At 46.6% G+C, this 24,865-nt stretch overlaps 1 protein-coding gene across 4 annotated transcripts in view; it reads right to left on the reverse strand.

Annotated features, from left to right (window-relative positions):
- EML6 (EMAP like 6) overlaps positions 1–24,865 on the reverse strand; it is a 333,322-nt gene that overhangs the window by 4,554 nt on the left and 303,903 nt on the right. For 2 of the 4 annotated variants that reach the window (XM_037806998.1, XM_037806999.1), the window contains 11 exons: positions 15,597–15,675; positions 12,965–13,094; positions 10,957–11,055; positions 9,737–9,910; positions 7,126–7,334; positions 6,190–6,347; positions 5,427–5,541; positions 4,031–4,219; positions 2,635–2,807; positions 2,071–2,233; positions 294–397 (listed from right to left, as the gene is read on the reverse strand). In XM_037806998.1, the coding sequence (XP_037662926.1) occupies positions 294–397; positions 2,071–2,233; positions 2,635–2,807; positions 4,031–4,219; positions 5,427–5,541; positions 6,190–6,347; positions 7,126–7,334; positions 9,737–9,910; positions 10,957–11,055; positions 12,965–13,094; positions 15,597–15,675 (1,593 nt within the window). Of the gene's footprint in view, positions 1–293; positions 398–2,070; positions 2,234–2,634; positions 2,808–4,030; positions 4,220–5,426; positions 5,542–6,189; positions 6,348–7,125; positions 7,335–9,736; positions 9,911–10,956; positions 11,056–12,964; positions 13,095–15,596; positions 15,676–16,587; positions 16,597–17,917; positions 17,933–24,865 lie in introns of all 4 variants that reach the window. The other 2 variants (XM_037806996.1, XM_037806997.1) reach the window with 2 other exon arrangements.

Genomic DNA, 24,865 nt, shown 5'->3' on the forward strand with positions numbered 1-24,865 from the left:
AATGGTGGTTCTAGCCCATCCATTCATTTCCCCAGGTGGCTGAGGCATTTAGTAATGGGGTTGGGGACTTGTAGGATAGATGACACAAAGAGAGGGATTTTGCCTTTCAAAAGCCTAGGTCAGATCAAAGCCTGGTTTCTGGGACCAAGAAAACTCCCACCCTCAAAAGGAAAGATGGCTCCATCTCTGAGCTTCATCATATGTTCTCTGGCTACACACAAACTTGGAGGTTGAGCCTGGGACAAGAGAATCCCTTGTGACCTTTTCCTTGGGAAGTGTTTTCCTCCAGTCACCTTGTCCAGGAGGCCCAGGTGATCTTCTCAATGATTGTGGCATCGGTTACCTGCTTCCCCTGGGGGACCTCATGCACCTGGCGCTTGTAGACTCCTGTTGACACCTGAAAGTGGAGGGCAACTCGCATTTACCAGCTTGCTTTCTTGCCCAAAGGGTTCCCCTTTCGCTTTGCCATTTCCCAGAACACTGGCCCAGCCTCTGCACCCCCAGGGTCTCCCTCCAAACCCATGCTCAGCTCCAGGCTGCAAAGCCTGTGGCCTGCCCATAGCCTCCACTCCATTACAAGGGTTAGAAGAACCCGTCCTTAGAACAGTTCACATGGACAAGGTGTTTCTCCACCTGTTTCTTGCTGTTTTCTAAAGTCCTAAGGCAACAGTTCCCAAAGCTGTGGTCCTCTAACCAGCAGCACCAGCCTCATCTGGGAACTTGTTAGAAACAGCAATTACTGGGTCCCACCCACCTTAGGCTATGAAATCAGAAACTGAGGATGGGGCTTGCAAGCTGTGTTTTAACAATCCCTGCAGCTGATTCTGATGCACACTCAAATATGGGACCCACTGTTCTCAGGGAACCAAGGTCCTTTGGTACAGAGGTAAGGCAAGTTTTCCCATGGATGGCAGCTGATGTAGGTAATTTTTGAAGCATCCAGGACCTGATCCTGGTTTCTCTGCAAGAACTCAAGAGGAACCCGACCACTTTTCGTACTATAAGGACATCTACCAGCAAATGGCAGCTGCCTACATCTCCAGCCCAGTCCCTCCACCCAGTCACCCTGGTTACCAAATGAGATCCTTTCCACCCCAGTGCCTTCAAGCAGATAGCCTGAAATGACATTCCCTGCCCCACTTTGTTGACTAACTCCTACACCTCTTTCAGACCTCAGCTTAAATGTCATTTGCTCAGAGAGGAAGTGGATCTAAATTCAGCACCTTGTTATATACTCTCGCAGCACCCTGTACTTTTCCTTCTCAGAATTTGAGTTTCACTTAGAATTTGTAATTATATGCTTCTTCTCTGATTGTCTCTTTAATGCCTGTCTCCCTTTGACAGTGAAAGCTCCAAGACAGCAGGGACTAGGTCCATTTTTGTCCATCCAAAAGCCTAGTGTAGGGCCAGGTTCATTTTGTGAATGGATGGATGAATGAATGACCGAATGCTCTCTTCCCTCCTTTCACAATGGATATCCAACTCCAGGCCAGCTCACAAATGCATACTGTTTGTTCAGAGTGCTGGAGAAATAGTTTCTCCATTTTTCTGCTCTAAGTCTCTGGACCTTTCTCTCTCCCTCACCACTTGTCAGTTCCATGACCCTCCAAGGAGCTCTTGCTCCAGGCCCACTGTTTAGAGTCTAGTTGTCAAGCGTGGAGGGGCCACACCATCCAGAGGAATTTGGAAACTAAATGAAACAAACAAGTATAACAAACAAGTGACCCAAGGGCTAGGTATAGCTCCAGAGAACTAGAAATTAGGTAACTTTGAAGAGGAGTGCATGTGGGGAGGATCAAAGATGGTTAGGACTTAGGTCTCCTGCTTTTCTTACTTAAGAATAACTCTTTACTACTTTAAATTCTATTTCTTCAACTTTCTCAAATTCTCCAAGCCTCTGTTTCTTCATTCATAAGACAGGGAAAAGTAACAACACTCAACTCAAAGGTTTTCTATGAAGAGTAAATTATCACTGTGCCAGGCACATTGCAAGCACTCAATTAATATCGGCCATTGCTATTATTCCTACAATTATTGGTTGCTCTGAATATCACTAAATGCAGAACATACCTGGATGTATTTGCTATCGGCAGAAAAATCCATCTGAATGACAAAGCTTGGGATATCTTTGCAGTAGCCAATGCGGTTCAGGCTGGTGCCCTGAGTGAGGTCATAGAAGTCAACTGTGTGTTCAGAAGAACCAACAGCCAAGAAATGATTGTCTGGGCTGATTCTAGAAAAAGCAGTTGGAGAGCATAGAGCATAAGGCACAAAGTCGGCTGTAGGAGGGGCCTCCAAAGGCAATGAGATCACACCCGTGACTCACACATGGTTCGCTTCTCCCTACGGTCTGTGGAAATTCAAGAATTTCTCTGGAATCAAATCCCATGGAAGTAAGGAATGAATGTATGCAGCCTTTCTAGAATGGCATTTCACATACTGTTTATACCACTCTCATGGAAATTAGCAAAGACACATCTGAAAAGGCATCTTCAGTGTGTGAGAGGGTGTACTCTCCTGGTTGGCTGGTGGAAAGTGATCCCCTCTCAGCTGGGCCCTGCATTGTGCAAGGGGAGCAACGGGGAGGGAGAAAGCCTACCTTTCCGCCACCTGCCCAGACTACCTGTTATGTACCTGATATCCTGGATAGCAGATTTCCGGTCTCGTTTTTTCCCCCAAACTTTCAGACTGTTCACCAACAAGATGACAAACTCTCCATTCTTCATGCCAATAGCCACCATCTCCCCGTCAGGACTGTAGGCTGCACACCTGGCTGCGTGGCCCAGGTTAACCTTGTTGAGCAGCTTCTACATTGATACAAAGCAAGATGACCTGAGCCCTGGCCTCCCCAGCTAGTCTCCAGGGAACACCCTGCACCAGGCCTGAGCACTTGAGCTGGACAGGACAGTCTGAATGGAGCGGTTTGGCGGACATGTTTTAGGTCAGGATTTGGCAAACTTTTTTGGTAAAGGGTCAGGCGGTAAATATTTTTGGCTTTGCAGACCACGTAGTCTCTGTTGCAATTACTCAACTCTGCTGTTGTAGCAAGAAAGCAGCCACAGCTAACACGTAAACAAATGAGGGCAACTTAATTTATAGAAGTCAGCGGGCCAGATTTGGCCCTTGCACTGTAGCTTGCTGACCTCTTAAGAACGAGTTGGAGCATTGGCTTCTGTAAGTTCAAATCCTGAATCTTGGCTTTGTCACTATCTGGGTGTGCTTGGGTAAGTTCCTTCGTTCTTTTCCTATTTATAAAGAAGTGAAGTTGATACGGGTTTTGCAAGGTGGTTGTGCGCATGAGTGAGAGTGTATATGAAGCACCTGGTCTGCAGTAGGTATGCAGTAAATGATAGCTGCTGTTACAATAATAAACATAATATATAATCATAAAACTAACTTAGGAGTATAACAACTGTGCTTACGCTTTTACATGTTTATTCTTCGACCCTTATGCTAAAAATGTGACTGAATCATTTATTAGTTATTTTGAAATGAAGCCAAGTGTTTTAATTATTACAACTTTAATATATGTTTTAATAGCTGATGAGGCCAGGTAACATTAATTCATACCCCACCCTGACAACTCTTCCTTGCTATTTTACATTTTTACCCCAGATGAACTTTAAAATTGTTTTGTCAAGCTCTGAAAGAAATCTTATTGGGCTTTTGATTGAAATTACATCAACCCATTTTGAAACATTTAGCATTTAAAATCTTTTTTTAGTCTTCCCATCCTGGAACATGATTTTTGTCTAAGTTTTGTGGATTCTTTCATTATAGCTCATGACAAAAGAATGATCGCTCTTGATTAGATTATTCCTGCACTATATATATTTAGATGGAAATACAACACTCAAAGATATATAGATGGGGTGGGTATGAATGGGATTTCTTTTACCATTAGATTAATTTCTAACTAGCAACTAAGTTAATCTTTTACCCAGCCCCACCTACCATCTCCTCATCCCGGGTCCCTACTTCTGCTTGGCCCACTGTGGGCCTTCTAGACTGGCCAGAGCTGGCCGCTCACCTTGTCAGCCAGGTCCCATATCCGGGCTGTGCCATCGTTGCTGGCGGAGATGAAGATGTCCTTGGAGGGGTGTGTGGCCAGGCCCCAGATCTCCCCTTCCATGTGCCCATCAATCAGGATGTTTGAAGCGGCATTTTTCTCACCAACTTCAATTATTTCTCCATCTTTGGTTCCCACTAAAATTTTTCCCTGTTGTAACCAAAACACTATTAGAGCAACTTGGGAAAGTGTCTTTGCTGGCGTTGGTATTAAAATCAGACGAGCTGCAGGGTGTTTTGTTTTTACCAATGCAATCACCAGTCCTTAGGCGACCTCCTCCACTTTCCCGCTTTGCCCTTCTCCATCAGCTACCTTAGTTGAGTGCTTCAGCACAGAGTTTTCTACCCAGCCTTAGATCATTCCCAGAGACTGCAAGCTCACTACAGAGCAGAGCAGACAATTTTTGTTCTTGGACAACTCAAAAGTTTCACGAAAGTTCTTTACTCTGAACCCAAATCCCTTTCCTGATAACTTCCAGTATCTAGGTCTAGTTCTGCCTTCATCTCCCATAAGTCTAATTCCCCCTCCAGATGATTTACCTATTTAAAAACAAAATCCCTAATTTCCTATTGTGTGAGTTTCAAGTCGGGTTTGTTTTCTTTTTCATTAGGTGATCATATAGAAAGCAAATTTTCAAGAGTGTTACAAATTCAAACATATAAACATAAGGTATTAAATAGAGGTTACAAGATTAGGTTTCAAGTGCACCAGAAGCTCCCGGGGAATTAAAAAAAAAGAAGAAGAAAAGAAAACACACATTTTAAGACCCCACCCCAGAGATTCTGGTTTGGCAGCTCTGGGTGGAAGCCTGGACAACCATATTTTAAAAAGGCTCCACAGGTGTTTTTAATACACAGCCAAGATCTGACTTGCAAACCAAAGGCTTTGAGTCAGACTGTTTGGTGGCCCTTACTTTCCCCTCGACTGACTGTGTAACCTTGGACAAGTTATTTAATAACTCTGTGCCAATACTAATATCATCTATAATGATAGCAGCTAACATCTATTGAATATGATTCTGGGCCGGCATAATGCAAGGCACTGTGCATGTACGCTGCATGGGATCCTCCCAACTACCCATGTGCTAGACACTGAAATGTTAAATAACATGTCAAAGTCCCAGTCACTTACTGATGAGGTCAGTTTGGACCCAGATCTGACTCTGCCAATTTCCAAGTATAATTCACACCTTGAAGGCTTGTTGTAAGCCCTAGAAGAATGCCTGGCTGGAAAGGTGCTGAGTACACCCTCACTCACACACTGCCACCCCAACCTCCACCACCTTCCCAGGCCCAGCCCAAAGGGGCAGCCCGTCCCCATTTCCAGCCAGGGGTGCCGTGCAGGCCTGGGCGCTCACTTTGCCACGGCACACTGAGCGCACGCACTCCACCAGCTGCCCTGTCTCCAGCTGGAAGGCCCGGCAGCGCTTCATCTCCTGGTCCCACAGCTTTACAGCACCTCCTTCCTTGGTCCTACAGAAGATCAAGAGGCATGTAGCAGGTTAGCCCTGTCCTAAGGTCTCCCCAAGACCCTCCGCTCCCGTTCCTGGTCATCTCATCACGGTCACAGCTCGGCAGGAAGACCCTCTAGGATGGCCGTCTTAACCCCTGCTGATGAGTGATCACACCCCCAGAACTTGCAGATTTCCTAAAATGCCTCCAAATGCTGCTTAACTTGGAAGGAAAGATAATTGTAACCTGGATAAGCGGACTGTTTTTCATTAGGACAAAACACTAAAAGAAATGTTTCTTCTGTCTTATGCTTTGTTCCCACATCTTTCATGTCCCTACTGGAGTTCTTTGCCCTCCTCTCCCCTGCCCCACCTCCCTTCTCCCAAATTGCTTCTGAGAGTAGTAGCATTTTGTGAACAGCAAAGTCACTCTGCTTTATTCAAGAATACGTCTCAGATTTTTAACTACCATTAAACCAACTCTACTTCTCTGCCTCTTATTCCTTAAGTTTCTCACTGGGGCCCTCTTGGAGAGATGGTAGACTGACTTTCCCGAGGCATGCAGGATGGGAAAAGGAAACAGCATTTTCTCGAAACTAGAGATTCTTTTGTCAGTTTCTCTTGAGACAATAAAAAAAGCTAGGTTCTTCCCAGAAGAGGTTCAGCTTACGGTCTCTCTTTTCCACCTGTCACTATCAGTCCATCCCGGAGAGTCGTGTACATGGTGAAGACGGGGCCCGTGTGGGCCTTGGCCACCAGCCGGACCAGGAAGTGGTCCTTCCAGACGTAGACGTCTCCATTGATGGCACCCGTGAAAGTGAGGTTGTTCTGAAAACAGAGGCATCTTCCACACCAGGAACATTCAAGCAGCTCTCAAGAGGGGCCCTTCCCACCCACCACTCCTGTTAATGAACCAGAGCCAGCCCAGAGGAAGGAAAATGTAAGTATGCAGGCAATTCGATGCTGTGTGCTAAGGAAGAGCAGTAGAATTTGCAGGAAAACCACCAAGAGAATATAGTAAGGAAATCGTCTGGCTTTGAAATTCACTATATTTTGCTTGTATTCTTTAACTTCCGCACTGGGCCGAGGTCCCTATTAAAGCGATTCCCTGTTGTGAGTGTTCTCCAGGTGATGGCTGGGGAAGGGGCGGTGCTCCCGCCGGGAGGGGAGGCTTTCTGGGAAGTGGCTAAATCCACCTCTGGAGGACCAGGAGTTGACTGCACTCCAGAATGTCCCCAAGGGAAGCTTTTGTGGTCTGAGGGCACCGCACAGCCCCCTTATGGGTAGCAACTGGCAGCGAGGGCCGGGCAGCAAGGGGCTCACTGCCTAGGGGAGGGATCCCCAGCAGGCTCAGGCTGCCCCACGGGGCTGGCAGGCTTGTGTCTGCTTCTGGAATACGTACTCCCCCCTCCCAGGTGGGGTGTTCTAAAACGGGAAGAAATTTTATAGTCAACTCACCCATCTGTGCTATGGAAAAGGAGTAGCGGGTTGCAAGCAAGCCAACAGGGGAGATGATACAGAAATGGCTGCCTTGTGTTTTGCAGCTTCTGGTCCCCCCACCCCAGTGCCCACGCCCAGGGGTCAGGGTCCCCTCCTGGGAACTCACAGCACCGAAGGCCACAGAGAGCATCGTCTGCATCTTGGCAGCCTCCATGGACCCGATGACCCCTTTCTTGTAAAGCAGGGAGCTGCCTGCCAGGGTCCAGAACTTCATATGTTTGACCCCAACAGACACAAACTGTGTGTCCGAGTCCGGGCGAAATTCCACTACAAATATGCGTTCCAAGTGCCCTCCTCGGCTGGCGACCTTGGCACCTGTGTGGGTGAGAGAGTCTGGTGAGGCACAGGTGAGGTGGGGCAAGGTAGGGGTAGGGTTCGGGGGGCGGGGGCCGCCTCTGCTGGGGAAACGCAGCTGAGAGCCTTTCCGTCTCAGCAGCTCGGCTGCTGGGCTCCTTTAGACAGTTTTCCATTTTTGATTTCTCTCCAAAATTCCCTGCTTTTCTTTTTCTTTCTCTAAAAAAAGTTCCCCATATTCCTTTGTATTTTATGGCTTTTAGGTTTAAAATTTTTACCTTTTATATCTAATTACTAGTTTTTTTCCTCAACCCCATTTATTAATGTTTTTGACTCATCTCCTTAGTCTTAATCCGATACCCATTCTACCATTTACCTGCAGAACAACTCTGGACAAGTTAACTTTAACCTCCCTGTGCCTCAGTTTTCTGCTCTGTAAATTGGGGATGAAAACAGCTCATTTTATAAGTTTGGTGGATTGTGAGGACAATAAATTTCTGTTTGTAAGCCAACCCTTTTGGGGTATTTGTCACAGTAGCCCTGGCAAACTAAGAGACAAACTGCTGTGAGGATAAAAAGAATTGATGTAAACGAATCCTTTAGAACAGGGCTGAATGCAGTGAGAATTCTGTGTTAGTTGTTATTATCATCAGTCTTTTGGCTCCTTTTTAAATCTCTTAGCTTCTAGCCTTTTAGCCTGTATTTTAAACCTCATCTATTTTTAGCTCATCATTATTTTCCAGCCCTTGAGTTCTTTAATTTTTATTTTAAATTTCTATTAGCCTTCCTTTCAATTTTCTTTTAACTTACTCCTAATGTTTTAGTTCTAATTTCCTCCTGTCTCTGCTTTATTATTTATTCAAATATATTTTTTATTTTCCTCTTCCTCATCACTTACATTTATTTATTTGCTTTTTTTCATGGCTCTTGACTAGAGGGGGGTTCGTAGCCCAGCTGGGGCTGCAGCTACCCCTCAGACACTCCCTCGTGGAATCCCTCTCCAGGGATGCTGGGGAGACCCACATCATGGGATCCTGCCTCCGTCGGGGAGGCCAGAAGGGGCCCAGGAGGAGCAAGAGCCTGTGCCAGAGCAGGGCTGGGGCAGATACTGCCCAGAGAGGCAGATGGAGAAAGCGAGGAGAGTGAGCCTGAGCCAGGAAGACAAGGCTGTGTGCAGATGGTTGGGATGACAACTCTCCAAGGCACCAGGCATGGACTTGGCTTTGGCTACTGTGGAGAGCAGAGTCAGTATCACAGGAGAAAGACACCATGAAGCAACTCCTGTCCCATGTAAGAAAGGGCTTTATAATAAGAGCTTCGAGGCAGGGGGTGGGCTGCCCAGCGGAGTGAGGAGGGCCACCTCCCTGAAAGTTCCTGGGTGGAGGCCGGAGTGCGGTGTGTCAGGAACCACCCGGAGGACATGCTCCCTGGGATCCTGACTGGGCAGGAGCACTGCCCCAGCCCTTCCAACTCCAAGCTGAGTCTGTCGTTCAGGAGCCTGCAATGAACTGGCCTCTCAACATCACAGGGAATGCACTGCATCCCTAACACAACAATCACAGGCCATTCAGAAACCAGAAGAGGAAGTATGGTGTCCTGGAGACAGTGTCTCCAGCCACCCCTGGTGGAATGTGTGAGTGCCTCTCACCAGAAGCCTGCAGGTGCCAACCTATTTTCCCCTGTGGGGTTCAGGGGAGGATGCAGCCCCCCCACCATGGGCTCCTCTCCATGCAGCCCCTCTCACCACCCTCCAGGGGAGAGGCTGAGGCAGTGGGACTCTGGGGGCCCTGGATGGGAGAGATGCTACCTCTGTGCAGCCTGGCTCAGCATGCCCCAGATTCAGACCACCCGGCCACAGCCAGACCTCATTAAGGCTCTAACTAATTGGATCTGCCTTTGTCAGAGCGGTACCCGACCTGAGAATACGCTTGGAAGAGCACACATGTGATTCTTGGACCATAAATCTAGTAGCTGTGCGTGCGTGTGTGTGCGAGTTGGGGGAGGGCAAGAAAGAAATTCTGCTATAGTGATCAGAAGATGAATCCCAATTTTAAAAAAGTTAAAATATAGAAAGAAAACATGCTTTTGAGCCTACAGTGGTAAAACCTCGTCCCAATTCCTGTAATGAGGTGTCCACGGTGATGTGGCTGTGGCAGGCTCCAGGGCTCAGCTGAAGGGACGCTAAGGACAAGGCAGCTTGGGCAGGACGGGAGGCGGCTGCTGCGTCCTGTCTGAGCAGGAAGGCGACCGACATGGGGCCCCCTCCCAAAGGACGGAAGACCCTTCGCTGCAGCCCGAGGCTTCCCTGCCTGCTCCTGGCTGTGGGGCAGCATCTGAGAAGCTTCCAGGATCCCCAGAGCCCTGGTGGACTTGGGAGTGAGGCAGGCGTGGCTCACGGGGACAGCGGGCCCAGCTTCCCTTACCCTCCTGCCATCGCCAGACGGTGATGGTGTGCTCAGGGTCCACTCCCACTGACACGAGGAGCTTCCCCGTGGCGCTGAAGTTGACGTAGTTCACCCCCTTTGAGTGGAAGCACCGCAGCATGGAGAGGGTGTGTTTGGTCATGGCGTCCCATATGTGGATTGAAGGTGTGGTTCCTGAGTGTGGGGGAGGCACAACAAAGAACTAAGGCGGAAGAACAATCAAGCAAGCAACACTTATGTCCATTTAAAAGCCTTTTTTAAGAAAACGTCTCAGGGCACTGCAGATATTGGGCATAACAGACTTAGAGCTACTGAAGGTCTGGCCCTAGATAAAAGACCGTGGGAAACATCTGCTGTGCTTTTAAAGGAAGAGGCCTATGGAAGTTTATGTCCAACACACACACTTGTGCAGGCTTTTATACAAAGGAAACTGGAGATCAATGATTTGTATCTGCCATTCAACCAGATACAATCAGCAAACATGATATACTTTGACATGACTTTGCTGGGCAGACTCAAACTTACTCACAGACGGAACAGCCTTACCTGGGGTTTCCGTAATATCACCTGCATTGGGTGGGCAATGGCAATGAGGAAGCGTCAAGGGAAAACAATAGCTAAAATAAGTCATGTTTCTAACAGTGAAGCACTCAACACCAGCATCAGAAAGTTCTAAATTAAATTTAAAAATGGACATGGGTTCAATGAAAACAAGCAGGAAAACATGTTTGTAAAGATTGTTTTTGAAATGACAAAGTAAAAAAAAAAAAAAAAAAAGCCTTTTCACAAATGTGAATTCATTCACATTTGTCATTGGCAGTTTCCTAGGATACAGAGCAGCCAGGCACACGCATTCAGGGGAGTTTCAGAAACCCCATCAGAAGTGTGAAAGATTCACCATCTCTTCGCCAAGCACGATCACCAGGCCTTCAGACATGGAGCTGTTCACTGACAACTGGGGTCTGAAACATTATTCCTGTAAGTCCACAGAGACTGTGGATCGTCAGGCTCTTTCTGACTTTACACTCCGTCAGAACCACTGATCACTGCATGCTTCAACTCAGGCAACACAGATGCATTCAGGGCTCAAACATCTAGAGTAACTTCAACAGGAAACGGCGATGTCAGTGACCCACCCCTTCCCTCTCCCAGTAATTGCGAGTAAGTCCGTTTTCCTGCTCATGTGGGAGAACCTCTGCACTGCTGCCAGTCCGCCCTACCTATCTGGCTGGTGGCCACCACGTTTCTGTACTTGGGGTGCTGGTTCACCGTGAGGCAGAGGATGTCGTCCGTGTGCTCCAGGTAGAAGCTCTGGCTCCCTAGGAGAGAGGGGTCATGGAGGGTGGAGAGTAGAAACCAAACACCCCTCAGGGCAAATCCAAAGCTTCACGCGGAGTCCCTGGAGATGCCTTGGAAATGTGGGTGCTTCAAGCCCTCAATTCTCACTTTCAGAATCATCCCAGGGGAGGTGGGAGAATCATTTTTAAAAATTTACATATTCTGTTTTCTAAGTGTGGGAGAAGAAGAACTGGTGTCAATGTGTAATACTTCATCCCTTCCTGTAGTCTTATGTGGGCCTGAAGTACAGTCGAGGTGTGGGGGGAGTCCAGGGCTGCCTCCTTCCCAGGGGACTGGCGGCTCCTCGAGGCCCACCTCTGGGCGGGGGGGCTGCAGGTAACACCCTCCTGAGCAAAATGGCACCATTTACTCCTCAGAAAGGCTGCAGAGGAGTAAAAGGGGCTACTCGGGGGAATTCCCTTTCAATCACTATTTCTCCAGGTGCCAATCCGCCTGGGTGCTGCAGGGAACAGGTGATGGCTCCACCCCCAAGGCCCTAACTCCTGTGGGTCAGGGCAAGTGCAAGAAAGTACACGAAATACTTAACCACAGAGTGCAGCAAGCAGGTTTGCTGACTTCCCGAGTGGCCACTGAAAACCCACCCAAATGCCCAAGAGCAGAGAGGTGAACAATGGCAGAGACACACAAGAGAAGACCACACTGCTAAAAAAAACTGGTAACGGGTGGCTAGAAACTAGAGGAATTGTACAGACAATGTCAAATCAGAAATACACAAATCAGTACGTGCCTGGTGATTTCACTGTCTACATCTATGTGTGAACAACTATATAGAATTAAGAAGGAGCATTAAAATTTGGAAAAGTGTGTTTTCAGATATGAAATAAATAAGGCAAAATGTTAACATATTTATAATCAGTGGTAAAAATATGGATGTGTGTTAATTTCTGAATGTTTCTTTTTGTTTGAAATGTTTCATAACCACTGTTTTAAATTTAAGTCATATGGTTAAGAGACATTCTTGGTATTTTTATTTATTGTTATCATTCTTGTCGTCAAAATGCCTGAATGGTCATGACAAATCAAACTTGGAAATCAAGGCTGTGAATAAGTTGGTCAATGTTCAAAACTAATCAGAACAGTTCCCTCAGGCTCTCTTGGTTATGGTCTCAGCAATTTCTCTACTCCCCACACCCTCCTTCTGGCCTCTCTCCACCCCTTTCAGCCTCAGAGGAGCGGATGTAAACATGGAACTCTCAATGGCACCTGCCTTCTAGGGCCTACAATGAAATACGGTCACCCTGAAGCCAGAGAGATGGAAGAGTCTGACTCTTTGAACATGGGTCTGAGATTTTCTAGAACTAAATACTCCAGTCCCAAAGGGAGGGAAAATGCTTAAGATTTTAGGCATTTGAAGAGCAGAAAAGTAAATCAAAGGTCTAAAACTAAAAGCCTGTATTGGGCATGGTATTTTTATTTATTGTTATCATTCTTGTCGTCAAAATGCCTGAATGGTCATGACAAATCAAACTTGGAAATCAAGGCTGTGAATAAGTTGGTCAATGTTCAAAACTAATCAGAACAGTTCCCTCAGGCTCTCTTGGTTATGGTCTCAGCAATTTCTCTACTCCCCACACCCTCCTTCTGGCCTCTCTCCACCCCTTTCAGCCTCAGAGGAGCGGATGTAAACATGGAACTCTCAATGGCACCTGCCTTCTAGGGCCTACAATGAAATATGGTCACCCTGAAGCCAGAGAGATGGAAGAGTCTGACTCTTTGAACATGGGTCTGAGATTTTCTAGAACTAAATACTCCAGTCCCAAAGGGAGGGAAAATGCTTAAGATTTTAGGCATTTGAAGAGCAGAAAAGTAAATCAAAGGTCTAAAACTAAAAGCCTGTATTGGGCATGTGGCTTTCTCACCCACTGTTACCTGTGGAGAGGTTCTGAACGATGCTGGCTGCAGCCGTGTGGAAGATGATGTCGGCACCATCGTTAAGGTAATGCAGGTTGTTGCGACAGTCAGATCCTCTGTAGCCAAACACATGGTCTAAAGCCAGCTCCTGTATTCACACACAGACAGAGCGGACTCTCACAGGAAGCAAGGCAGAGAAGAAACCAGCTGGATATCAACAGCTACGTGTGCCGTTGGAAGTATCTGGTTGTTGGTACTAAAAACATGTTGCTTCTAGACCAGCTAAGATAACATGCAACCCTTTCTTTAGTTCCCTGAAATGCTGGGCGTGACATGCCAGAGCCCAGAATTATAGTGAGTCTCCTGAATAAACTAGATTTACTTCTTGGGTCTTCAGGAGGGATCTGAGTGATGCCCTATAAAGATTCCTTACAAGTTGTATGTCTACACCTCGGCAGGCACTCTGTCGGTGAGTTGAATGGTGGCTCAGATAAACTCCCACAAATGCAACTGGGACTGGCAGAGCAGAAAATCGAGGCAAATGCCACACTCAATCTGTTGCTTGGTGCTTGCCCTACAAAATTTCTACATATTTGCTTTTTTTTTTTTTTTAAACAACTAGATACTGTTCTAGGTTTATAGACTCTCTCTTCTTCCTGTCTTGTCTTCCATGACAAAGATCAGTGGCTGATCCAATCATTTCTTTATTCAACAGACAAGTGTTGGGCAGCTACCCTGTGCCAGGTCAGGGCTTGTTGGTGGGCTATGGGGCAGAAAAGGTGTGGGTCTTTCTTCTTTAGTTTCTCCAACTCTAGCCTTTTTTTTTCTTCCAAGCACAGGAATGAGAAATATCAGAATAATCCACCTAAAATATCACAACTCTTCTGTACCAAAAAAGCATTCCCTTCTCTCGGGCCCATGGGATAAACCCACACTCCTTAAATTGGCACAGTGAGCCTCCACCCACACCTGACTCTAGCTCTGCACCCCTTGGTTGGGCTCACTTGGCCATTTAGCCCATATAGATAGCTTACCTATTTTATGATTCTGCGTTTTTTAAAAAGTCTCTCATCCGCAAAGCCCTTCTCCTTACTGTCCTTACTGTCTGCCCACCCCTCGGATTCCCTGCCAGGTAAGTTTCCCAGAAATGAGGTCTGTAAAATGAAATGTGACCACCCACCCGCATCCCTCTGGTGGACGCCTGACCTGAGCTGGGTCAATCAGATTGTTTCTCCCAGGAACTTGGAATGGGACAATGGTAAGCCCAGCTGTTCAGTTAACTGGAGAAATGTAAACTCAGGCACTGGGAGGCACCCACAGTCCACCACATGCAGGCACAATAGTTCAAGGGGTCTGCAGAGGAAGACACTACATCAGGCACAGACAGGGTCCTGCTGGGCAGAAGAGAGGAGGCATCTTGGCCTATGTTGGCTTTGCGGCTCCTGGATCCTATCTTTCTGAACCCTAAGGGGCATTTCCTGACCTGTGCTGTGTCCCAGGAAATCCCTCCTTTCCAATAAAACATTTGAAGATGGGTTTCTGGCCTCAGTGAGTTTACAGTTAGTAGGGGTGACAGATGAGTAAGAAATAATGACAGCTGAGTACGTGACAAAGGAGTATTTGGAGAGGGGGAAGGCAGGAGTGTTCTGAGAGAGAAGCATCAAGGAAGACAATACAGAGACATGCTTGGAAGGACCAGGGTGTGTGGGGGGGAGCAGGAGGGCCGTCTAGGCAGAAGCAGGGGCTTGGAAGTCTAAGGTGGGTTCAGAGACCATTAAGTGATGGGTTTGGGTCTGGAGACTGGAGTTGCAGTGGAGAACTGCAGGAGATGAGCCTGGCAGGTGGCTCTGGGTAAGGCTATGAAGTCATGAACTTGAAACCCCCTGGCAATGTGGGCATCTCCCGTGTCTTAAAGCTGGGGGCAGCAGGGCATGTGTCAGGAAGGGAAGGGAGGGTCTGAGAGCAGGAAGAATAGGTAGGAGGCTGCTCCGCACAAACAGCAGGTAAACTAGAGCTGCAATCCTCGAGTTTCAACAACTGTATTCAAACCCATCTCCACACACGGGCTTGTTGACCTGGGCATGGAACCCAACAAGCCACTTAACAGAAGGAATTGAGCCGCAGTGCTCTCATCTGTAAAATGGAAATAATAGTGCCAGCCTCAGAGGTTGTAAGGATTGTGCGAAATACTTCATGGGAAGTGTGGAGCCCAGCACCTGGCACACCATAGGGACTCAAGCAACATTCGAGACAGTGAATAAACATTCATATTCATTCATTCATTCGTTCGTTCATATTCTCTCCCCCCAATTCCCTCCCTCCCCTCACTCCTCTTTCTTGTCCATGTAAGAGGGGTAGAAGGCCTGAGTAGAACTGGGTATAGGGAAAGGGGCCAGATTTGAGGGACATTTCAGTCAGTGCCACCAGGACCCAGTGTAGGGCTGGGGGTGGGGGGAAGAGGAAGGATTTGACCCAGTGGATGTGGTTCTGCCGCGAGGCGGGGTGCAATGCTGTGTGGAAGGAAGAGGCAATGAGAGGACCCACTTGGGTTTCCCTGAAGGTACCTGCGGGACATCCAGATGGTGACGTCCACTAAGCAGATCTCAGAAAACTGACTTCAGATTAAAAGCAAGTAGTTTAGCCTCCTCACCTCAACAAGTTTCTTCTTTTTGGTGATGTTGTTCTTCTGGAGTTTCTCAGGCTGGGGAGCTGCTCGGCTGACGGCTGGTCTGGAGCAGGGGGCAGCCAGGGAAAGAACAGCGTTGAACAAAAAGCAGCAAGGAAGCTTGCCTGGCACAGTCAGCTAAGGCCAGTGCCAGGCTCCAGTCTCTCTTCTCCCCCATTCAGAGGACCCTCCATCTGGGCTTGTTCTGTCCCTGAGGACCTTCACCCCCAGCCCCCAGGAAAAGTAGCTCCTGACGTGAATGGTGCCACAGGACCAGCCTGGACTCCCAGGCCCCGAGTCAGGCTTTCCCGCACCTGAGAGGCAGCAGTCGGGATCAGTTCCTCCTTCCCTCCCTTCACCCAGCATTACCCTGGGGTCCAGGAAGAAGAACACAGGAGCCAGAGGGGCTTGCTGAAAAATTGAAGAGGAGCCTAAGCACGAGAAGGAAGAGGCCCACTGGCTAGTTTTTTCAGACAGGGGTGTGGAACTTGTTTGGAATCAAGGTGTGGTATGGAGGGGATCTACAAGCCAGGCTTTGGGACAGGCCTTGGTGGCCGTGTGCAAAGTGTCTCGGTCACTCTTGCCACACAACAGGGCAAGTAGTGAGCAAGGGGATAAAGGATGAGAAGAGCCAGTACCCCCCACCCCTTGCTCCTTTACTTCAGGACTAGCATCCATGTTAAGATACTACTATCACACTGAAAGTTGCTTTCCCTTTATCCATTTTGGGGATTTGGGGATTTGGGATTTGGGTCTTCCTGCCACCCTCCCCCCCCCCCAATTTAATTAACAGTTTTACATAAGGGTAAACCCCTTAGGCTTCTATATAACTAGGCCAAATCTTGGTAAGGTGGGTTCTTGTAAATGGGACTTCTCTAAGGCCAGGGTTGGGTGGTGGGAAATATAAACCAGCTCCAACTGCATGTTCCAAACCCATTTGTTATTGCTCTTGGGATATGCAAAGAGAAAGGATTACCTTGATCCCCTTGTAAGCAGCAAACAAAGCCAAGTAGGAAATTTAGTATAGTTTCGAGTAGCATTAGCAACCACCTGATTCATGCACAAGCATTTTCCAAGTGAACAGACATTCCTGAGTGGCACAAACCATGCTTCCCGAGCATGCCAGCAAAGAACTAAAACAGAAATGAAAGAGTGCACCAGTCTACAAATTCAGAAAGCTCATACCCTGGCATCTCTGGGCAAACTCTGCACTAAAGCGCCTACGGGACAGGGAGAGAAAAGGACGCCTTGTCAATGCTTCCCGCACACTCTGTGCCTTTACAAATGGGCCCGGGGACTTTGCTTATTTTGGAGTGTGCTGGGCAGAGACGTGTTGTCAGAAAAACAATAACATCCTCCTGGATGTCATCGGGAGTTAGGCACAATGGATGCTTTGTTTCCGAATCAAGTTCAACTCATAATTTAGCCTAGTAATTCCTTGTGTTTCTTGGTAGGCCGGCCGGCCAGCTGGAATGGCTTGCGTTTTTTGTGCTGGGGAGAACAAGCTACCTTTATTCTCTCAGAAACTCTTGAATCAAAACGTGTTATGTAATCATAAGTGATAACCGGGCCAAACGGCATTACAATCACCACCGAAGAATGCGTGGAGAGCACATCTCTGCAAAACGACCCCCTGGCTGATGTCACTGCTGCCAAATTGAGCAAAAGCGGGAGGCTGGGGCATGCCAGTTCTCGCAATTAGACACTTCCTTTACATTAATTATCGCTTCCCAGGACATCTGCTCTTTCTTCTGTTTTAGTGGGACTTTCAAATGAAATCCGTGGGTTTCTTCTTTGACCAAAGAATGCTTAATTGTATGACAAAAGCAAGCCAGGGTCTGTGATGGGAGCAAGGGGACACTAAACTATGGCACGGTTCAGAGGCATAATTTGAGCTTGAATGCAGGCTCATTTCCGGGGTCAGACAGGTTGTATAATATGGAATATATTATACAGCGTATATAGAATATGCATGTAAGCACAAACACTGTGTACTTATATATACATGAGACTGTATATATATATACACACGCATAGAAGCAGTCAGATGCTTTTTTTCACCTTGACTTTCAGTAAAAAACTGAAAAGTAAAGCAATCTCAGAATGTTTCTTATTTCACAAGCATATCTTTACAGCTATATTGCTTCAAAACTGCAGATGAGAGGGGCAACGGGAAGAAACCTGCATTGTGGCAAACTCAGCAGATTGTTAAGTATTGCCCCTTGGTGGCTTGGATTCTGCACGAACACTCAGTGCTGAAAGTTCACCGAACAGCTGTGCTTTTCCAGAGTGCTGTGGATACTTACTTGACAATTCCCTGCCTCCAAAGGAAAGCAAGTTAAAACACAATACAAGTATTAAAGGCTTCTTTCCAAGTATCTATAAACAGTGTTCTTAACATCAGACGTGGGAGGAGCTGCCAAAAACGTTAAACACAGCCAAAACTGGATGTGTAGCATTTTTCAGCGGATCTAAATCCTGCCTGATTCAGATTCCATCAGACATGTGACTCTGCGCAGCTTTGCTGAGGTGGGAAGGGGCAGAGCGCGTGAGGGCAGTCACTCGCTTTTCAGTCCAGTAAGCTCTTTATGGTTGCTTGTTCCTGGTGGACACACAGGATGGGAGAGCAAGGAAGGTAGTATGTACAGTTGGGGATTGGCAGGGAGGTCCAAGAAGGTTCAGAGCTGGAAGATGAGGCTGCTGGGAGGGGAGGTGGGAGGAGCGGGGACACAGAGGGGCCTTGGAGGGGGTTAGGCGTGGCTTTGAAGTGACTCAGGAAACAAAGGAGGAAGAACTTCCATTGGGCAAGAAATTTGAGGAGGGAGCCTGGCAAGAGAGCAAACAAATTGGATAATCAGGAGAGAGAAGAGGGATAGTCTTGAGCTCCTTAGAGAGCAGGAGAGAGGCTCTGCCCAGGGAGAGAGCGGGGAGGCACGAAACCCAAGGAGAGGCCTGTGGACTCGAGCATGTGACTAGGTGTTGAGTAATAAGGCAGCCCTCTTCTTGCCCAGTGCCGGGGTGGGCATGGGGTGGGGAGTGGGCAGGCTGCTGAAGATCTAGCCCACACCCATGGGCAGTCAACACCTCGTGACCCTGTGACCCCTGCCAAAAAGGCAGCACTTTCTGTGGGCGGGACAGAACCAGGGGAAAGGCATTCCTGGCCACCACTGTCCAGCAGCTGAGCTGCTGAAGAGAAAGCTTAGACTCACTTGAAGATGTGTGAAGTGTCTCCCTGACACAGGCTCTCACCTCAAAGAGGCCCCCTAAGGGTGGCCACTGCCTTGGTATTTGTCCCTCCTTATCCCCTCCCTGGTGCTTGGCTGGCAGAGCGAGGGGTGGAGACAGGCACACCAAGACCTGAGATGCGTAGGAGGTGGTTCAGAGCCAGGGCTCTTACAGAAGCTTCTGGAATGACTAGGGAGGTTATGAAAGTCAGTTGCAACCCAGATGAGCGCAACATGAGAAAAAGCTGGGAATGAGGCTCACAGAGCCTGTGAGAAACCGAGTCCTTCCAATCAGGTTTATAAAGAGAGGTGTGGGGAAACTCAGCTCTACTAGCCAAGAAATGCAAGTTTGAAATTGTTTTTAGTGTTATTAGTCAGACAATGTTCAAAATGTCCTTGGAGGAAATGTAGCTTTCTTCAAATTCTAAAACATGTCATAAGGCGCTCTTTCAAAATGTCTTGTGAAACCCAGTTATTCTTGATCCTGGTGTTGAGTGGGAACCAGTACATGGCCTGAAGGCAATTTTAGAAATGTCCTCCAGCAAGGTTTATCACTACAAGGATGGGTTCAAGGGCTCTATGCACCCCCTGACACTGATACAAAACTGCATCTGCACATGTGTACTTTTCTGGGGAAAGGAGGCAGGACTTTAATCAGATTTGCAAAGATAACTGTGATTAAAGAGAGACAGAGAGAGAAGGAGAACTACTGCTCTAGGGTGAGTCCAAGTTCAAGAAATGTCTCCAAAGTCATGGGGCTCTCTGTTAACCAAACAAAGGGAACCAGATTGTTAAATGTATTCCTTTGTCTTCCAGAGCCATTTGCAGAAATGCTCAGTGGTAAGTGGAGTTGAGAGAAGTAAGTCAGGCAGGAGAACCAGATGCCCTGAAAGAAGTCCACCATCTTGAAAATGCTCTTGACTGAAGTCCATGTAACAGCCTTACTCTTTTTAAAATGGGGACATAGATGTGGCCACTTTAGATGAATATCAAATTATGTGGGTGAAAGACTGAGGGGATGAAGCGTACAAAGGAGGGAATTAAGAGTGAAGATGGGCAGACTCCTGAAGAGGCTATTGCAACAATCCAAGGACAGGATGATGAAGATATGAACTAAAGCAGTGGTTGCAGAGATTGAGCAAGTGAATATTTAAAGAAATATTGGGGAAGTGGACTTCACAGAATTTTATAATTGACTGGCTTGAGGGAGTGAAGGAGAAAGAGCAATCCAAATTGACCACCAATTTTCTGGCTTGGGTTTCCGGGTAGATGGCAGTATCACTGACTGAGACAGAAGGAGAAGAACGATGAGTTCAGTTTTGGTATGCTGAGCTTTGGACTTCCATGGGATGGCTATTCTAGCTGGTGATTCAGCTGAGAGACTGGAGTCAGAGATAAGAACCTGGGAATCATCAGTCAATGGGTGGGATGTATGAGATCGATCAGGGAGAGGGTGTCGAGTATGGAGTGAAATCCTGGGGACCAACAGTATGTGAAGGGGAATGGCCAGAACGTATGAAAACAGCCAGGAGAGATTGTTTCAAAAAGGTGACTGTGAGGAGAATGCTTAAAACTGTACCGTCCAACATGGTAGCCACTGGCCACATGAGGCTATTGTGCACTTGAAGTGTGGCTGGTCCAAGTTACAATACGCTGCAATTGTAAAATACTCATTGAATTTTGAAGACTTCTGAAAAATAATTTTTAAAAAAGACAAAATAACTCAATGATTTTATATTCATTTCATGTTGAAATAATATTTTAAACATTGGATTAAACAAAACATTATTAAAGTTATTTTGCTATCTGTTTTAACTTTTAATGTGGCTTCTAGAAAAGTTAAAAATCACATATGTGGCTTGCATTGCATTTTTATGGGACAGCACTATTCTAGAAAAAGAAGTTCTTCCGTTTTGCAAGACAAAGGTAGAAAAGAGTCTACAGGGTTTGAGAATTAGGAAGTCACCATGTCAGCAGAAAGGTGAAGACAGAAGACAAATGAGGTGGACTAAGGAGTGAAGGAGAAAATGGGAAGCCTGGATGACAAGGGAAGGAGGGAGGGGAAGTGAGGGCAGGAATATGTGTATAAGTGTGGATCAAAGGATTTGTTTTTCCTGAATAGAGGTGGGTGGGGATGGGAAAAACTGGAATGTGTTTCTTGGCTGAGGACATGGATCCAGCTATGGAGGAGAAGTTGGAGAACTGGAGAGACGGGAGATTACGTATGGCTGGATGGGAGGTTGGGGTGCAAGCACCAGCTGAGGGACCAGTCTTGAATAGGAGGAAGGACTCAATTCCCCTGAGAAGAGAAGGAAGGAGGTGAGAATGGTTTACGTGGAGAGGGGGATGAAAACAAGGCAGAGGAGAGAGAAAGAAGTACCAGGATGGGATTCGTGACCGAGGGCTTCGATTTCTTAGTGGAGGAGGGTAGAAGAGCCATTTGCCAAGAGTGGAGGGAGTAGAAGTTGGGCAGAAGGTTGAGGAGGGGGAAAAAGTTTGGCCAACTGCTGAGAATGTGGCAAAGAAAACCAACCAAAGACAAGAATGAGAAAGAAGCAGCATTGAAGAGGGCCTAAGTGCAGTTGACAACCTGAACTCTGCTGGTGACCATTTGCACCGATATGTGATTTTCCCCATCAGCGCTTATGAGATTGGAGAGGCGGGTTGTAGGAGGAGTAAAGGTGTGAAGGGACAAGGAGCTGGGAGAGAGGAGTTTAGACAGGTAACAAAGTGAGGCCAAGAAGGGGATGCTGAACCAGGAAACAGCGGAGGTTAAACATCTAGGCACTGGCTGTCACAATGAGGATGAAGATCAGGTGTGTAAGGAGCAAGAAATCTAGAGGACAGAGGGAGACAGGAGGTCTGGGAGATCATGTGACCTATGGCCAAGGCAGGAGCTGAGGTTGGCAGGTTGACTCTGCCAAACTCATCAGAGACAGGAAGCTGATAAAAACTGAAACAAGTGGAGGTAGAAGACAGCAGAGCATGACATGAACTTCAAAGGAATGGGTTGAGACTGGTTGAAGAGCATGCCAACACACACTAAACACATCCACAATAGCACCCTGCTCCTCCACATACACTAAACACACCCACAGTAGCACCCTGCTCCTCCACACCTCACAGCCCACTGACCCCACGTTTCAAGGTGTGCGTATCATGCACTCTGATAATCACTTCTGCAAATACTTCCTCAGTTACCACATCATGACCACACAACATCGGTAAACGACTCTGGTGGCATCCATTCCCTCCAAATGGAGTATCTGAGAGATGTGCAGACATCTGTTTAAAATAATCAGATCGAAACCTGCCACAGTCTTCTCAGAGTGATATATGCTCCCTTTAGATAGAACAGCGCTACCTCCTTGTGATACATTCCTTTATCTCGTGAGTGAGTAGGATTTCTTAGGTGTATTAATCTTATTTTTTAATCGATAGTTTTATAGCACTTGATTTCTCGATTTTTATGTCCTGGCACACTCTCTGTGATAAAAGCCAACTATTCTATAATTGAATGGCAGGTTTAATTCCTAAAATTATCAGTTACCTAGAAGTCATCACTGCTTCAAACAATATGGAAAAATCAAGAGTTCTGAATAAGGAAAATCATCTATAAAGGTAGCATTGAATTCCCTCCTTTTTGAAATCAACTAACTCTTCAGCTTTCAGTGGTGTTAACTAAGTTGACAATGGGCCTTTGAAATACTAATTTCAGCATTTCAGAGTTCAACAGATGTCCTCCAATCCTCCTTCCACCTTCCTAAAGAACAGGTATCTTGCTACACTCCACTTAATCAATAAAAGCAGCTCAGATTGCGGGACTCTCACAGATTTAAGGGGCAGAATGAGGAAGGATATTCAGCCTATAAAGAAATGCTCTGGAGGGTCAGGACGCACCTTCCCCCAGCTGCCCTCCACTGTGCCATCGCTCTCCCACAGGAGGGCTGGCGCTTAGCTTTTATATAACATATATGCAAATACAAGTCTCTGTACTAACTCTTGGGCTTTCTGTGGTCACCCCACCATCACAAATAGGACGGAAATGTGGAATGGGAGGTTCCTCTCTATATGTTGGATGAAGCTTAAAGATTTACCACTTTCGACAGATCTCAATGCAGTAAATTCACCAGCACCAGTGTCAGTTCTTAGCAACCCTTAGGATAGAAACCCACAAAGCAGCTATTCATCAATGATGACAAAGGGTCTCTGTCAGGCCCAGGTTGCTGAGGACAATGCCAGGAGAGCAGGGCCGTTTACTCCCTGCCGAGCACACCATGCCCCAGGCCAGCTGGAAATGTGGCGTCGCTGATTAAATAAAGCATATTGAAAAACTGGGGGCACATTCTCCCAGCAGGTTTCTGTCCTCAAACGTAACACAAAAGTCTTTCTTAGAAGAACAACTGGGGTTACCCATATACGGTGATTAGGAAATCTGCCTAAATCCTTTTCCTTTTTTTTTTTTCTTTTAGACACTTTGCCACATTCTTTGTTTCACTGTAAACCCACTGACAAGGAAACTTTACATGCAAAATTGATGTGAAGGCTACAGAAAACAGAGAATTTTCTCTTTCCTTCCTTTTGCCTGGGGTCGTCTATTTAAACCAAATAAACATTTCGATTCCCAATGGACCGATGGTATGAAGATGAAAAGCAATTAACTAAGAACAGTCACATGGACAGTCGGGGCATCATGGGATTCCCCATGGGTCACACCGTTTCCCAGAAAGATCAGACCACCCATAGGTGGCAACAAAAATGAAGGTGGAAGTATGACAACTTTACTCTCCTTTGGTCACTGACAAAGAATGGACTTGCAGACCATTTTGAGGACAGAGTCATTCATTTAAATATTAAGAGAAGCAGGCTATGTAAATTCATCATGTCAAATAAAAAGCAAACCTGGACTTGGTAGGGAGAGACTTTACAAAAAGGATTATTGCAAAGGGGGAAAGGGACTATTATTGCATTCTGCAGAGGGGGCTACTGCAATAGGGAGAGTGCTTCAACCATAGGCCTGCAAGGGTCTCAAGAGAGGAGAGAACTGGGTGTAGGGAGGTGGGATGAAAGGTTGGTGGGATCAGATAGATCTCAGAACATCTTACGCTGAAGCAGCCTAATTTCTGGAAGGCATCCTTAAAGTTCATGGGTCTGCAAGAAGGAGAGAAGCTTAACAAACATTTGGTTAACAAGCATTTTGTTTCAATTAATCAGTGGGGACAAGCAGTCCAGCTAATCGTTTATGAGGCAAAAAACGGGGATGTGGAGAGTCTGTGTTTGGCCTTGACATAAGTAAACAACAGGGCATCCGTGAATCTAAGTCATATGGGGAAAGCTAGTTCTTTGCAGTATGCCATTTTCCAGAATAAAAAGGGAGGGGGGATTTCTCAATCCTCATTGTTTTCCAGGATCACAGGGCTCAGGTAAAATTTAACATGGTCTCCCTGTACTCTTTCAACAAATATTTTTTTAGCATGACTATGTGCAAGGCACTGTGTTAGGCATGTGGCGCTAAACACACAGACCCAGTGCCAACCCCAGGGAACTGAGAGTCCTGAGGACCAAGTTCACAATCCAGCAGAACTTTAAATATCTTGCTGCCATAGACCCATATATTAAAGAAGGCTATTAGTTTGAGACTGAAACAAAAATGCAAAACAAATTGAAACCTCATGACATGTCTTCATAAATTCATGGTATTCAGCTTTCTCTACAAGACTTTCTTTTTGCTTAAGTTCATCAAGCTATTCAAATCGATTCAGAAAGGATATGAGGTATTAGAAGATAAATTTTAGGGTCTTCCCCATTTGGCCATAAGCACAGGAAAAGGCTGGCAAACCTTAGTGCTAGAGCGGAATTTGAGGTCCTTTGGTGACAGCACCCATTAGTTCACAGATGAGGGTACCACCATTTATAAAAGGCTCAGAATCTGCTTCCAGGTTTGGTAAAAACTAAAATGATTCCTTGGTTTCCTAAGGAACATATGACATAGACTGAGAATGAATATGTATCAGAGGGACTAAACTATTA

Source organism: Choloepus didactylus, chromosome 17, assembly GCF_015220235.1.
Source record: "Choloepus didactylus isolate mChoDid1 chromosome 17, mChoDid1.pri, whole genome shotgun sequence".
NCBI classification, from domain to species: Eukaryota; Metazoa; Chordata; class Mammalia; order Pilosa; family Megalonychidae; genus Choloepus; species Choloepus didactylus.